General features: G+C 37.1%; 1 protein-coding gene across 1 annotated transcript in view; it reads right to left on the reverse strand.

Annotated features, from left to right (window-relative positions):
* LOC128666040 (solute carrier family 13 member 1) overlaps positions 1-17,210 on the reverse strand; it is a 135,003-nt gene that overhangs the window by 34,433 nt on the left and 83,360 nt on the right. The window contains exons 8-11 of the mRNA XM_053720405.1: positions 9,598-9,746; positions 7,560-7,679; positions 4,680-4,778; positions 2,441-2,542 (exon numbers count right to left, since the gene is read on the reverse strand). Coding sequence (XP_053576380.1) covers positions 2,441-2,542; positions 4,680-4,778; positions 7,560-7,679; positions 9,598-9,746 — 470 coding nt within the window. The remainder of the gene's footprint in view (positions 1-2,440; positions 2,543-4,679; positions 4,779-7,559; positions 7,680-9,597; positions 9,747-17,210) is intronic.

Here is a 17,210-nt window from a genome sequence, read left to right on the forward strand (position 1 = left end):
TGACTTCTGGAAAGAGATAACACTCTCTATGTCCGGGATTCTGGACACAGTCATCCCCTCATCCCCAAATTTACTATTGTTCCACTCATTACCCAAACTCAAAGATACAGCCAAAAAATCCCTTCTCAATACCATGATAAATGGCGCTAAACTCCTGATTCCACAAAGATGGAAACCCCCCACACCTCCAACCAAAGAAGACTGGAGTTGTCAAGTCTCGGATATTCTCCGTCTAGAAAGAAACCACTATCTAAAAGCGGGGATTGTAGAAGTGCACAAAAACATGCTAGAACTATGGAAACGATTTAACATGTGTACATCTCATGATTCACAAACCACCCAACCCCCCCCTTCCTTTCTTCCCTGATCTCCGACCCCCACCCCACCTCTGCCGCGAGACCTCAATATACAAACCGATTCTAATGTATATTCCATATAACAAATAATCGTTTTAAGTTATACTTATTGTTAAGATCATCTATACGGTATAATGTATTGTTCTCAGTTTATAACATGGATATTCTTAAACTCGCTTACTGGACTGAAAAAGAAGATCACCTATAAGGGACATTCCTCACCAAACCCACTCTTGAACTGACTCTAGTCATGTCCACCATAACTCAACAATGTTCCGCTCCAACCCAGTCACATCTTTATCCATTGAAAACTGTAATTCATCAGTTTATCAAATTTTTTCTCAATAAAGATTGAAAAGTAAAAAAAAAAAGTGATAATATAAGGATATCTGATTTCCCTGCAAGTTCAACCCACTTTGATGGGTTGTGATTTTAAAGAACAAAAACAGCCATCCATTTTAAATTAAAAAATAAACATAAAGGATACTTTTCTCATACATTTTATACTCTGCAACTGGTATAGCAAGTCATTGGATACATATTAAGGTAAAAACTATTTTACAGTACACTGTCCCTTTAAAATGAGAGGTTGACAATAATTATACATAAGGATATATTTAAAGGGATATGATACCCAAATTTTTTTTGGCATGATTCAGATAGAGCATGTAATTTTCAACAATTTTCTAATGTACTTCTATTATCACTTTTTTTCTTCGTTTTCTTGGTATCTTTTGTTAAAAAGCATGGATACATCCTTAGGAGACAGCCCATTTCTGAAGCACTATATGGCAGCAGTTTTGTAACAATACAAATTTAGGAAAAAAGAAAGAGACTGAAGGACATACATTACTGTCCTTCAAAGTAAGAGAAAATACAGCACACAGGATGTTTATGTCATTATTTTACAAATTATACAGCATACGCTGTCGGCATTTATCATTGCACAAGCATTTCTAGTGAAATGCTTGTGCAATGCCGCCCCCTGCTCACTGGCGGCCAATCGGCCACTAGCATAGGCTGTCAATCATTCTGATCGTATTGCCCTGGTGGTATGAATTTGTCATCAGTCTAACCTTTTGGACACTAATGAGAACAACCTTTAATACAGAGGCTAACTGGTGGGACTCAGCGCTTTGGAGGTGTACCTGATAACAGGACATGATATGTTACGATAGTGCCGCTAACGAGTGGTATTGGATGGAACAGGTCCCTATAAGCGGGAGTGTACAGAACTGTGTTTATGGTGAAGTCATGAGGTTGTGAACATATTCGGAGGACGTTCGTGTTTCAGTCTGTGTGACTTGATTTGTGCACAACCAATACAAAAAGGTCTGTGTCAGTTTGATGAATGACGGATAAGTAAGAGAGGTTTCCTCCTACGTCACACTACCTATCCGGCACGGACCAGGAGAGAGAAGGAAGGTGCAGTTTCTTTGGAGTTTGAGAGGTATACCTGAAGAATCCAGGTCTTCAGCCCCTCTGGGGGTAAATAAATAAAAACAATACTAAAGCAGGAAATTAAAAGAAAAAAACATATATAGTAAATATAGTAGAATAGTTGTTTTTCTTTGCTTTAAAGGGCTTTTCTACAGCCCCAAGCGGAACTGGAGTGGATACTGCACACTTAGAACCCGGACCCTGCTACATTCTAAACAGTGATTGCTTGATCAGTGCAGCAGCTCATTTATATATGTCCCTAACTTAGAACCCGGACCCTGCTACATTCTAAACAGTGATTGCTTGATCAGTGCAGCAGCTCATTTATATATGTCCCTAACTTGGCACAGCAAAGGAGATCAGATAAAAACACGTAATAAGTATGTAAAAGAATTAGATTTTTGGACTGCAAAATAATAATAAACTTATTAACAAAGTTACATGCTTTTAATGACTTAGTGTTTGTTTAAGTAAACATTTTATTGGAAATTTAAATTTGTGTTTAATGTTCCTTTAAATAAACCATATGAGCAAGGTGAGTCTACTGTGAATATCATTTATTGCGGCATCTAAGTGTAACACTAGATACAACGTATTAATATTTATAAATATCTATTTCAACCACCAAACACACATCAACTCACAGTCCAAACAGTGAATCCCAACCTGGGATAAATCCAGGATCCCGGGTAAACCATGACAAAGCCATAAGTAAGAAGATGGTGAGCGTCACGACCTCTTGGTAGCTGTTATGAGAGAAAATAGTGTAATTACATTCAGTACTATGTATCTATGTCATTTTATGAAGCATCAAGGTTCTATAAAGATTAGCAACATATTTTAAAACCTAGGAGAAGGCTGTGTTAACGTTCATAGTTAAAGGGACAGTCTAATCCAGAATTTTTATGGTTTAAAAAGGTAACTAATCCCTTTATTACCCAATCCCCAGTTTTGTATAACCAACACAGTTATACTAATACACTTTTTACATCTGTGTTTACCTTGTATCTATGCCTCTGCAGACTATCCCCGTATTTCAGTTATTTTGACAGACTTGCATTTTAGCCAATCAGTGCTGACACATAAATAACTCCACGGGAGTGATAACAATGTTATCTACATGGCACGCATGAAATAACTCCCTCTAGCTAAGAAAAACTGTCAAAATGCATTGAAATAAGAGGCAGCCTTCAAGGGCTTAGTAATTAGCATATGAGCCGACCTAGATTTAGCTTTCAACAAAGAAAACAAAACAAATTTGATGATAAAAGTAAATTGGAAAGTTGTTTAAAATTGCATGCCCTGTCTGAATCATCAAAAGTTTAATTTTGACTAGACTGTCTCTTTAAAGAACAATTCTTATGATCAACAAAGGATACCAAGAGAACTTAGTAATTTGAAAAGTTAGTTATTTCAAATTGCATGATCTATCTGAACCATGAAAATGTACTTGTGACCGCCTGCTATTTCATTTCCTATGTTTCCCACCACATTATGTCCCAGTCATCCACAAACACCAAATGTCTCCACCTCTTGTAAACATAACTACAAACAATCAAATTTGTGTATTAAAGCAGACTAGTACGGCCAGTTAAGTGCACCCCGAGTGAAAAGCCGGCAGCACAGTGTTTTTGTGGCGGAATTAAGTCACATGTGAATTTGATTTCTATCTAACAAGTCCCGCTGCTTCATAACTTGCAGTTTAAAGAGACATGAAACCCAATTTTTTTTTCATGATTTAGACAGAGCATACAATTTTAAACAACTTTCCAATTTACTTCTATTATTTAATTTGCTTCCTTCTCTTGTTATCCTTTGCTGAAAGGTTTATCTAGGTAATCTCAGGAGCAGCAAAGAACCTAGGTTCTAGCTGCTGATTGGTGGCTGCATATATATACCGATTGTCATTGGCTCACCCACGTGTTCAGTTAGAAACCAGTAGTGCATTGATGCTCCTTCAACAAATGATACCAAGGAAATGAAGCAAATTTGATAATAGAAGTAAATTGGAAAGTTGTTTAAAATTGTATGTTCTACCTAAATCATGAAAGAAGATTTTTGGGTTTCATGTCCCTTTAAGAGTCACGCTAGTAAGCCGCAACGGCTGAAGCTGTATCAGCTTCATAAAATGGAGCCAAGTGTGTTAAAGGGACATGAAACCCAACATTTTTCTTATATGATTTAGATAGAAAATAATTTTTTTTTAAAACTTTTCAATTTACTTCTATTATCAAATTTGCTTTGTTCACTTTTTAATCTTTGTTGAAGAGATATCTAGATAGGTAGCGTGTACATGCCTGAAGCACTACATGACAGGAAATAGTGCTGCCATCTAATGCTCTTGCTAATGTATAACATTGTTGCAAAACTGCTGCCATATAGTGCTGCAGACACGTGCACACTCCTGCTTTTCAACAAAGGAAGTAAATTGGGAAGTTGTTTAAAATTGCATGCTCTGTCTGAATCATTAAAGAAATAAAATTGGGGGTTTATGTCCCTTTAAGAAGAAGTAAGATGCTACTCCCTATCTCGTGACCTCTGACCTTTTTGGTATACAGAGGGCTGCATTTGGCGTGTGGGTCGTCAGTTGGTCGTGCCTGTTCTAAACAATGAAAGTTTAAATTTTGTTTTTTTTTGTTCCTTTACATCTAAATTGTCATGAAATTTACATTTTTATAAAGAAAACATAAATGTAGCATTTTATTGTTAAGCCAAATTTGTTCAAATCCATCTAAAACGTGTGCATTTATTATTATTATTATACTATTTATGAAGCGCCAACATATTCCGCAGTGCATGTGCATTCTGATGAAAGCTATAAATGAACGGGTAGGGTATTTAATTACATGCTGTGCATATGTAAGAATTCTGTTGCCACCATACCTCAGAGGTCCCAACTTGTCGTACTCTTGTTGCAAAATACTCCTAGAATCTTCATCAGTAGGTGACTTTGATTTTCTACAGCACTGCATCTCCTTTAAGCTGCAAATAAAATATTTCTTCTATAAATTGTTCTGATAACTTCACCCCTCCACCCATTACCACCACTCAGCTTTTAAAACAGGCTTTTTATCACCTGGATTAATGAAACCTGAAATACCTTCTAATTACAAGACTTTTTTGTAGTGTTCTAGCAAATTAACATACCAGCCAAGTATGATCATTTTTTTAATGCATTAATAACTTGCATGTTGCAAATGTTTTTCAATGGCCAAATTCCTACCACTTTTCTTATTTGAAGAAGACAATCTAGACTTGTTACTTGAGTAGAGATAACACCATTCTGCAACCTTATATGATGGTAATAAGGGATAGTACCTAAACAATGACTTGCATGTGATTTTACTTCCTTTTTTTTTTTTTTTTGTGTCACGTGGTAAGGAGCTGAATTATTTTATAAATGAATTAAAAAAGTTTAATTACATTGACTAAATGTTGTACAATGTTTTCAAGATGCCTATATTTTTCTTTCATATAACTGTACACTTCTTACTGACACTGTTTAATAAAAAATATTTTTCAAAAAAAAAAAAAAAGTTTAATTAGGTGCAAATATTTTCCCCTCTTGAATAAGAATATTTTGGCCTATACCGTTCACAGTACAGCTAACAAGCAATATAAACATAAAACTTACTGATGCGACCATATACATATTACATCACTAAATACCACTTACATTAAAAACTGTATCTTACATTACACAACTGTAGCTTTAAACTTTAATGTATTAGTGATACTGAATTTGTGACACGGACACATTTTATCTGCAGAAAACTAGAATATAAATAGGGGACGATTTATCAAGGGCCAAATGGGCCCTGATGCCCGTTTCCACGCGAGCCTTAAGGCTCGCGGGAAACAGCGGTCTTAAGATAAAATCGTATTGCTCCTACCCCTTTAGCAAGAAAGCAAGAATTACCTTCCCTTTCTATAAATTGGGGATTCCATAGTTAATCTCCAAATCTGCTATTCTTTAACCTCAAATCAAAAAACTTTTGTTACTGATATCCCTCAGAAATGATTAACTCCTGAACTTAGTTAAATCCCATTAAGGGATATTAAAATAAATCTGAAATTGCAATTAAAAATGTTTAGTTATATGCAGCAAAATCACTTTGCAGTATACTTTTAATTATTTGATCCACTTTTCATGTAATATATTTCTATATTCTGTAGCGCAGACTCCAGTCTCAACATTAAAGTATTCTGCACCGTTATAACTGTAAAAGAGGCGTAAATGGGTTTTTGTACGTGCCAGTTTCAGGAGACCTCCCGGTTTATATTTTGATAAAAGTACTTCATGAAAATACCTTCTTCAGGGAATTTTTTGTTGAAAACTTGCTCACAGTGGCGGATTTTTAACAAATGAAGCAGCACTCGGCTCCTAATCAGGTCGTATAGCAAAAAGTATTTTCGGAAGAAAATTGCAGATAGATTGTGATCAAGACCTATATTATTTATATAGATCCTTTCTCCCTAAGGGGGTATAAAACACTGTAGTGCAGGCTGTGATTTTAGGGGGTCAATCACAATCTTTTAGAAAGTTTATTAAATTATTTATTTACAAAAATAATGGCTAACCTGTCCTTACCCTAATTTAAACCTACCACATACAGGCTTGAACAAGAACTGCAGTTGGTATTTTATCTTTTTTAAATAGCTTCTTTAAAAAGACACAACACCCATATGCTAAATCCTGTTAACCCTTTGAGTGCTAAGCACTTTCCCACCTGGGTGCTAAGATTTTTTAAGGTTTTTTTTATTTTTTTATTTTTTGAACAAATTTTTTTTTTAACTTTTTTTTTTCTTTTATTCTTCAGATCCCCAAGACTTACACTGTTGGAAAGGTTAGATGGTTACCTTTCCAATGGTGGGTCTTGGTGGTCTGTAGCTGCTTAGATGCCTGAGATACAGGCTTCTAAGCAGCATGCCCCCTGCTCCTATACTTAACATTGTTAAGTATAAATAAAGTTGCGCAGTGACGTCATCACGTTATTGAGCGTGACGTCACCGTGCATAACATGAAGCCCCGGCGATGCCTGTCACTATGCAGGCCCGATCACCAGGGTAGGAGCGGGTGGGAGCCCCCAGATCTCCCTCAAGGTGGGATAGTGCTAGTGGGAAACTCTGTGATGGCTCAGAGCCGTCATTAGTACTCAAGGGGTTATGCAGAATAACTGTAAAAAACTGACAAGAAAAAAATGATATGAGCATCTTGTGCACATTTTTTTTAAAAAAAAGAAGGTATTTTACCTCAAAGTATCTTCAGCTTACAATAGTAAGTGCAGTTATCCTTCTGCTACTGTCAGCTGCATGTTAAAAAAAAAAAAACTACATCCAATCAGCTTCATCAGTGATGATGTCACACTTTGCTTTCCTGTGATCTCATCAGATTTCACTGAAATCTTGTGAGATTTCATAGCAAACTTCCTTAAACTGAGTAGTAATATGACTCTACCTCCACATGCCAGATGCACGCTCCATCCTGATTGGCTGCTTTTACATCCCTTTACAATGGGATGTGGCAACTGAGGACATTTTGTAAAAAAAATATATTTTACATAGAGATGTTCAGGTGATATTTTCTAGACAGCTTTTTACATCTATGCTGCTTCATTTTCTAGTTGCTTCAACATGTGGATATCACGTCCCATTAAAAGCACATTTACAATAATATTACTTGCATCTCAAGTGAACGAATAATAATAAAGCCTTTTGTAATTTCTGAAAACGATTAAAAATTAAAAAGAAAAATCTACATACTTGAAGCCTAAGAAAAGCCAGTTGATCCACATCCACGAAAAAATTAAGATGATAAAGGCAATGGGAAAAGAAAAGGCGATCCAGGATCCAAAATTCACAAACTGGCACCCAGGATAACGTCTAGATTGTGATACAATGAAAATGGAACACAAAAAGTTAAAGTTAATGAAACTTTGGAAAGTAAATTAAATATCACTGCTTGTTCAGTCTTTGTAAACAGCATTTGCATTCTTAAATATAGAACTGTGTATATAGCTAGGGGCATAACAAGAATTTATTCTGAGGGGTAGATTTAACAACAACCGAATGGTCCTTGTTCCCCTTGTTTCTGCGCCTTCAGGCAGTTATGAAGCAGTCTGCTGCTCCTGAGCTAAACATGGCCAGTGATTGGTGGCTATGCACATATTCTGCCTCTGATTGACTCATCAGCCATGTTTGGCTCCAGACCAGTAGTGCACTGCCAGAGCAGAGTTGGCTATGTGTTTAAACCTTTGCAGGCGCATTTGAGCATTTTGTTATTGCCCCTTCATGTCCCTTTAAAAGGTTAGCATCTATTTATTTTTACTATCTCCCTCCCTCCTTTTAATTTTTACACTCAATGCTACTGTATTTTTTTAAAACTTTTTTTTATTATTTCTATGCCTACAGTGTGCACATCCTGTACCAATAGCTGCTGGTTTAGAGGGTGCATGTAGCCAAACACAGATTTACACGCAGCCTTTTTTCTATCTAGAGCAGGAAAGAATGTCCCTTTTTTACCCCAGTAAAAACCTATGGTCTTTTTACCCCCACTCATTCTCTACTTATACCCCATGCAGCGCTTGTTAAAGCTCAGTGGTCACATATATTGTCCTTTTAATGGCACTAGTAATAATCCCCACAAACGTTATAGTCTACAATTTCTCCTTGCTTCTTTATGCCACTCATGGGTTGTGTACTTTTCATGGAGCGATGAAATAAGATACACATACTTATCTTAACAAATGTATGTAGCTTTTCTATCTGATTTTAGTGCAGTGATGCAGATAAGAGTACTCAAACCAAAATCATTAACCCTATACAAGCCAAACACACTAAGAATCAGATCCCAGAAAAGGAGAGAAAACACATAAATCTGAAGTGCAATGCACTGCCAATCTCAGCTTAAAGGGACATGAAACTTAAAACATTTATTTCATGATTAAGTCAGAGCATACAATTTTAAACAACTTTCCAATTTACTTCTATTATTTAATTTGCTTCCTTCTCTTGTTATCCTTTTCTGAAAGATTTATCTAGGTAAGCTCAGGAGCAGCAAAGAACCTAGGTTCTAGCTGCTGATTGGTGGCTGCACATATATATCGATTGTCAATGGCTCGCCCATGTGTTCAGTTAGAAACCAGTAGTGCATTGCTGCTCCTTCAACAATGGATACTAAGAGAACAAAACAAATGAGATAATAGAAGCAAATTGGAGAGTTGTTTAAAATCACATGTTCTATCTGAATTATGAAAGAAAATATTTGGGTTTCATGTCCCTTTAACATGGGATGATGAGATCTAATCACTGTATGTTTGTGTAGTCACCAGCCATGTTCAACTCCAGAGCTGAAGTGCAATAATGCTCTTGACCTGACTTTACAGAGAAAGTAAAATCACAACTTTCATGATTTAGACAGAACGTGCAAATATAAACAACCTTACAATCCACTTTTATTATCTAATTTACTTTGTTCCCTCGGTATACTTGTTAAATGTACTATATGGCCGCAGTTCTGCAGGAATGTTATCCATTTGCAAGAGCACTACCTTGGTATCTCTTCAACAAAGAATACCATGAGAACAAAGCACATTTTATAATGGAAGCAATTTTATTTGTTTTGCTCTGTCTGAATCACAAAAGAAATCTCTTTGGGTTTCATATCACTTTAAAGGACATTTGAAACGACCTTTGCAAATCCCAACAAAAAATTTGAATCTTAAATTCTGGCAATAATGCAATTTTCCTTTTGTCTTCGATATAGAATATCTTGATTTAACCTAATTCTACAAATACTTACGTTTCAAACTGTTCAATAAATATGAGGTTTGTGGAGGTCCCAGTTAGTGTGGCCATTCCTCCAATGGTAGATGAATAAGCAATACCTAACGAAAAGGCTTTGCACATCATGTGATCACGCTTAGTCCGGTAAAGGCGACCAGATTTATTCTATCAGTAGGAAGAACAGAACCAAAAAGTTAGCAGCATATTGTAACACAATAAAGCACATATTAGCAAGCAGAGCACGGTACGCCACATCTGAGATGAACTGAACAAGACCAGATGTTTAATAATGGTCCACTGAGATCAAACCATCTGCTTTCTATATATGACCTCACCAATTAAAATCCCAGTGTAATCAGAACACTACAGGGCTACAGTTTATGGAACTAAATGGTACAACTATGCAGACTTACCCTTATAGTAAAAAGATTGATCTTCGTAAGGGAGGTTTAAAGGGACACTGTACGATAAAACTAGATTCCCCTTAATGTGTTCAAAAAACGTATTATGTGTATGTTTACATTGTTCCTTTACGTTTTATTAACTTTGTGGCTTCTGGAAGAGCATTTCATCAGTAGGTCCTGGCACCTTGGGTTAAAGCCCCCAAGTTACCGATGGGTGCTGCTCACTTACGATTGCTGGCCACCTCTTGCCATAGGCAGCTGCACTTAAAATGTAGCCTGGGGCAGCTAGGTGTTCCTAAAAGACTACAATTCCCACAATGCCACCTATACATGGTGGTGCTGTTGCATAGCCCCCGGTCATCTTTGTCTCTCCTGGCAGCTACATCACTACCCCTTTCCTGTCTAGAATAGACCTTTCCCCTCCTGAAAGGCTCCTGTTTCTTCCTCCCAGAGACTGCCCCTCATCTACCTTAGCAGCTCTGTCTAGCATCTGGAGGGATGACCCGAAGACAATACCATTTCTACATGTAATAAAAGGGACATTGTACACTAGATTTTTCTTTACATAAATGTTTTGTAGATGATCCATTTATATAGCCCATTTGGTTGTATTTTTATAATAATGTATAGTTTTGCTTATTCTTATGAACATTTTGCTGATTTTCAGACTCCTAACCAAGCCCCACAGTGCCAGATGTATACTCTCATTTACAAACTCCTGCAGGCTCCTGTTTATGTTGTCTGTCTTTTCCTATGCAGGGAAGGGGGGAGGTGGGAAGTGTCTGCTCTTTTTATTTACCCAGCCCCTTTCAGTGGGTGTCCCAGACTACCTCATCAACAGAGCTAAACTGTGAGCTTCTAAGTTTTTAAAAGGTTTTATACTGGATTTTTATATCAGTATCTGTGCATATTCTTCTTTATAGTAGTGTCTATTACATGCAGTTATATGAAAATTGGTGTATACAAGCAGCTCTAGTGAATTGCTTGTGCAATGCCGCCCCCTGCAGATTAGCGTCCAATCAGCCGCTAGCAGTGGGTGTCAATCAACCCAATCGTATTCGATCGGGTTAATTGCTGTACGCCGCTCAGAGGCAGAGGATCCCGTTAAGGAGCTGCGGTCTTAAAAGGGACACTGAACCCAAATGTTTTCCTTCGTGATTCAGAAAGAGCATGCAATTTTAAGCAACTTTCTAATTTACACCTATTATCATTTTTTCTTTGTTCTCTTGCTTTCTTTATTTGAAAAAGAAGGCATCTAAGCAACTTTTTGGTTCAGAACCATGGAAAGCACTTGTTTATTGGTGGGTGAATTTATCCACCAATCAGCAAGAACAACCCAGTTTGTTCATCAAAAATGGGCCGGCATCTAAACTTACATTCTTGCCATTCAAATAAAGATACCAAGAGAATGAAGACAATTTGACAATAGGAGTCAATTAGAAAGTTGCTTAAAATTGCATGCTCTATCTGAATCACAAAATAAAAAATTTGGGTTCAGTGTCCCTTTAAGACCGCTGCTTCTTAACTCCTGTTTCCGGCGAACATGAAGGCTTGCACATAAACACAAACTCGCACATAGATATTATTATTATTATTATCGGTTAACAAAGGCAGAGAACAACAAAACAGTTATAGGGATCAAATGGGTAGAAGGCCCTACCAAGAGTTGCACTGTTGTAGTCAGCTCTTGAGAAGGTGATCAACAAACAGCTAGACTATTAAGCTTACATGCTAGGGGGGTTCAGGTGATAACAATGGAGGAGAGGAACTGGTATAAAGAAAGGTTAGCGTAGGTTGTATGCATCCCTGAACAGTAGAGTCTTTAGGGAGCACTTGAATCTTTTAAAACTAGAAGAGAGTCTTGTGGAGCGAGGCAGACACTCTGTCTTTCTCTCTCTCCCACACACACACACACAAAGACACTAATGCTCTCTCACACACACACACACTCTCACACACATACTCTCTCTCACACACACAAAGACACTTATGCTCTCTCACACACACACTCTTTCTCTCTCTCACACATACACATACTCTCTCTCACTCACACACACACACACTCTCTCACACACAATAACGTACACACACATTCTCTCTCTCACACACACTCTCTCTCACATACACTCTCACACACACACTCTCACACACAATAACAAACACTCTTTTTCTCTCTCACACACACACACTCACACACAATAACGTACACACTCTTTTTCTCTCTCACACACACACACACAATAACGTACACACACACTCTTTCTCTCTCTCTCACACACTCTCACACACATACACACACATACACACACACACTCCCTCTCACTCACACACACACAATAACGTACACACACTCTTTCTCTCTCTCACACACACACACAATAACGTACACACTCTTTCTCTCTCACACACACACTCACACACAATAACGTACACACTCTACTCTTTCTCTCACTCACATACACACACTTTCTCTCTCTAACGCATACACATACTCTCTCTCTCACTCACACACACAATAATGTACACACACTCTTTCTCTCTCTCTCACACACTCTCACACAAATACACACACACACACTCTCTCTCACACACACACACACACACACGCTCTCTCACACACAACGTACACACACTTTCTCTCACACACACACACACACTCTCACTCACACACACTCTCACACACAATAACACACACTCTTTTTCTCTCTCACACACACACACACACAACAAATGCATTCACTCTTACACACACACACACACAGACACTCACATACAAAGACACACACAGATACACACACACAATCCCACACTCTGACACACACCCGAACTGTCCGGATCATTCCCGGGGAGAGGTGGCAACTCTAGTAATTAATTTCTCAAGTTGTATCCTTCCTGCTTTGCTTATTGTCTGATATATACATCCTTCTAATGCTCTATGATTGATAAAAAATTCTTGCTAATAGCTACTTGCTACTAAAACTCCTTTGTCTGTTCATTAACATTTGTACCTAACCACTAATGAGCGTTATTAAGAAGTACACAACCGATAAAGCTGTATTTCAAGTTAAATATAATTAGCTTTTAACTCATATCTTTGCTTTGTCACATGAATTAATGAACTGAGTATCATGTCTATTTAACTAATTTAAACAACCCTGCTTCTAATACATCTAAATACCATTATAAAGTGGTGCCCGGAATACCCTAGCTAAATATAAAGTTTTCACATAGTGACTCATGGATTGGAATGGGAGCATATGTTGCGTAAAATTGATCAATTAAGCCAAGAAAGTGACGTAATATCTGTCATTTGTATAGTGCCATCTAATATACACTAAGTAAATGTTCTTTGATGAATTATGATCCTTGCTTTTCACCGAGGTTAACTATTCACTGTGATAAAGTACACCAGCACTTTGACATGTTTGTCTACATTGACAAAAACCTTTCTGATAACTCAAAATATAGATTGTTCTATGTTATAAAGTGCAATAATCCCTTCAGAGAGTGCATCACTTAAATCCTTGATAGCTTTCAACTGTGTCATGATCTTCTAGACTAGAAAACTATTGGTTAAAGTACTTTTAAAAAAAAAAAAAAAATTCATAACCTACTGAATTAAAGGGACATTTTATACAGATGCATGTTTGCTTTGAATAAATCATTATTTTTGCTTTTATTTACTTGCTATTACTGTTTTCCCAACACATTCTGGATTTAATTGCAGTGCCAGTGGTGGCAGTGACAAGGAAGCGGTGGTATTACACAAGTCTGGGTTGCTTAACCTTAATACCTGCCCTGCTAGAAATAGTTGTGTAAATAAGCTTGTTTATTTGACTTACAAAAATGTAAGTGAAAATAATGAGTTGGATACCGTGTACAATGGAAAAAAAAAAAAGCAAACAAACATTAAAGGGACACTGTACCCAAAAATGTAATTTCGTGATTCAGATTGAGCATGACATTTTATGCAAATTTTGAATTTACTCCTATTACCAATTTTCTTCATTCTCTTGGTATCTTTATTTGAAATGCAAGAATGTAAGTTTAGATGCCGGCCCATTTTTGGTGAACAACCTGGGTTGTCCTTGCTGATTGGTGGATAAATTCATCCACCAATAAAAAAAGTGCTGTCCAGAGTACTGAAACCAAAAAAAAGCTTAGATGCCTTCTTTTTCAAATAATGATAGCAAGAGAATGAAGAAAAATTGATAATGATAATATGAGTAAATTAGAAAGTTGCTTAAAATTGCATGCTCTTTCTGAATTACAAATTTGGGTTTAGTGTCCCTTTAAGGGCTAGATTACACTCAACTGAGTAGTATAAGCACACGTTAATGTGCGCTGGTATTACAAGTACATCGCAATGCGGTAGCGACCTTGCATCCACTTGTAATGGCTGGTTATTTATGGCATGCCGTAAATGGGCACATTTGCCAGTTTAGGGTTGCGCAATAAATGAGCCCTCCATTTGTAATCTAGTCCTAAATGTTATAATACAAGGCCTGACAAAGTTGTTAAAATCTAGGATAAAAAATTGTCAGTTCTCTTGACATGGGCTGGTGTTGTTGCAAAGACAACACAACAGTGGAAATTTAAACTTTATCAGCCTAACACGGAGCAGCCCCCACACTAGACAGCTGTAAATCAAACCTCTGTGATCTGTAATGGAGCGACTCTTCCTGCACTGAGGGCAGAGACACAGCGTGCCTACAGCTGCTAAACAGCAGCCGACAGTTAACCCCCATGGCAATACTCTACAGTCCTCAAAGGTAGCCCAGTGGGGTGTTCTAATAATAATGCAACTGCCCTTTAAGCAGAAGTGCAGTAGCTTTTATTCACAATGTTCTTGCCCTCTGTGTAAAGACAGAGAAGTGGGGAGGAAGTGACTCGCGGTTGTACAGGAAGCTATAGAGAACTAAACAGGAGAAGTGTCAATATTCAAGTGCACAGAGTTGTACTGTAGAATATCTCATTTACATTGCATAAAAATGCTAATCATCTGGGCTAATCATCAATCATCAGCAGGACACCATATGCATCAAAGCTATCACATCTGACATCTTTTTTTGTTTTTTCTATGAGACACAAATTGTAGTTATGTACCAGTAGTAAAGAATATTAAGAAGAAAACCAGCTTAATATGCCCTAATGATCAAAAACTTTAAATAGTGCATATAACTGCTTAAAGGGACAGTATACACCAATTTTCATATAACTGCATGTAATAGACACTACTATAAAGAAGAATATGCACAGAGTCTGGGGACATGATATGCTGCAGCATATCATGTCCGCCAGACTTTGTTAAATCGGTCCCATTGTGTGTACTCTGCCAAAAAACTTTGCTGTGCTATGCACAATGCAAGAGTGTTTGGGTTTGGCCTGAACTAAAAGTGGCAACCCTATTAACTACGTGGGCGAAGATTGAGGTCACATGTGTTAATATATAATGTGCAATAGATCTCAAACCAAACTGGCACAAACGTTTGTTTGTTTTTTGGCACCAATCAGCACAAACAAATGGTATATTTGTATTCACATTTTAGTTACACAGGGTGCCAACTTCACACAGCTGTATATTCTTCCAATGGTAGCACCTTGAACAAACTATTTGTTTAGAGGTTGATATAATAAGACTTACATTTATATTTTTAAAAGCCAGTGAAGAATTTATGTCAACATACATAACATAAATTATATATATATAAAAAAAGTAAATAAAATATTAGGAACTGTGGGTCACTGGATAAGTCGAGCCATAATTTAAAGGGATATTCTGGTCAAAATGTAAACGAACATAGATTAATTACATCTTTTAATAGAAACACACGTATATACAATATACATGTATTGGCAAAAATGCTTCCAGTAAAAGTTATCACTGTTTCAGTGATAAAAATGTTCTCTACACGTGCATGTGAAGCATAGCTAGATATTCTCAGTGCACCAGCATTTTAAATACTACAGCTGCTCAGAGCACCAGTGGGGCTTGTATCATGTCAGCAATGAACAAATTCAGTCATTACCAGATGTACAAGAACCTTAGGCTCTCTAAGCAAGTGCTGTGTTTAGAATGCTAGTGCACTGTGCATACTTAAATACACTTTTAAAGCATATAAAGCTTTTATTAGAAGTATTTTTGCCAATACATTTATATTGCAATAAGCTTCTACTTAAAAAAAATGCATCCATGTGGATTTCAATTTTGGCTAGAATGTCCCTTTAATGGTATATGATGTCTATAAAAACACTACAATTCTTTGTGCACACACCTAGATTCTTACATAAATGGTTAAAGGAATTTGAAAAACTAAATCTACAGCACTGAAAGGAAACCATGACAGCTAAACCTGCATTCCCTTACTAGTTTCAAATAACAATCATTTCTTTATCTTGAAATGTCACCCTAGATTAGAAAGATTACTTCACTTTTGAATCTGATAAAGTGAATATCTCCTGAAATGTCATGCAACATTATGCGTCTAAACATTTATGCACCTGCAAGGCTAAAACATTTTGTATTTGGCTCCCCTCCTTTGTGCTAGAAATTCAAAAATATATATTTTAAACAGAAAGATATAGCATGCAACCAGTAGCGGACCTATTCAACAAAGGGCCCGGGTGCAAAAAAAATGTTTGGGTCCTCCAAAGGTAACTCAGTAGTAAGCAATAGTAATAATATACTTGCTGTTCTGTATAATGATTTTGAGAATAGATAGATGAACCTGCAACTTGCACTAATAAAAGGCTTGCACGCATTAATCTTGTGCACACCTGTTATGTATAGACTGGCTGCTAATGGACCCCTGCATGCAACAATTAACATGTGATGAGATGCAGATCTAGTTTAGGCTGAGAGTGATCATATGCTCTTGTTAGGTAGCTCTAGCTGATCAACAAACCTGATTGGTTAAAATCTTATCACAGGGGCGTGTCTGGGCAGCGCTGTGAGAGGACGTAAAATCAGAGTCTGCTAGACAGAGATCAATAATCTGCCACCTATTGATGGAATCCCACAACAATTTTGGTGGCCAAGTATACATATAGCCATACAAATACCTGCTGATCCGGTGGATACCAAACTTTGGTGTATACACTCTAATCTGGACCGTTGAGGCCTATGGTGGCAGAGACCACAACACCCTCCCCCAGTAAACTGGATAAAATAGTCGAGTGTCGGCTATCCATTTATTTACTATTACACGGCTATTCTATAATAGAG

The sequence above is a fragment of the Bombina bombina genome, chromosome 7 (assembly GCF_027579735.1).
Source record: "Bombina bombina isolate aBomBom1 chromosome 7, aBomBom1.pri, whole genome shotgun sequence".
In the NCBI taxonomy this organism is placed as follows: domain Eukaryota; kingdom Metazoa; phylum Chordata; class Amphibia; order Anura; family Bombinatoridae; genus Bombina; species Bombina bombina.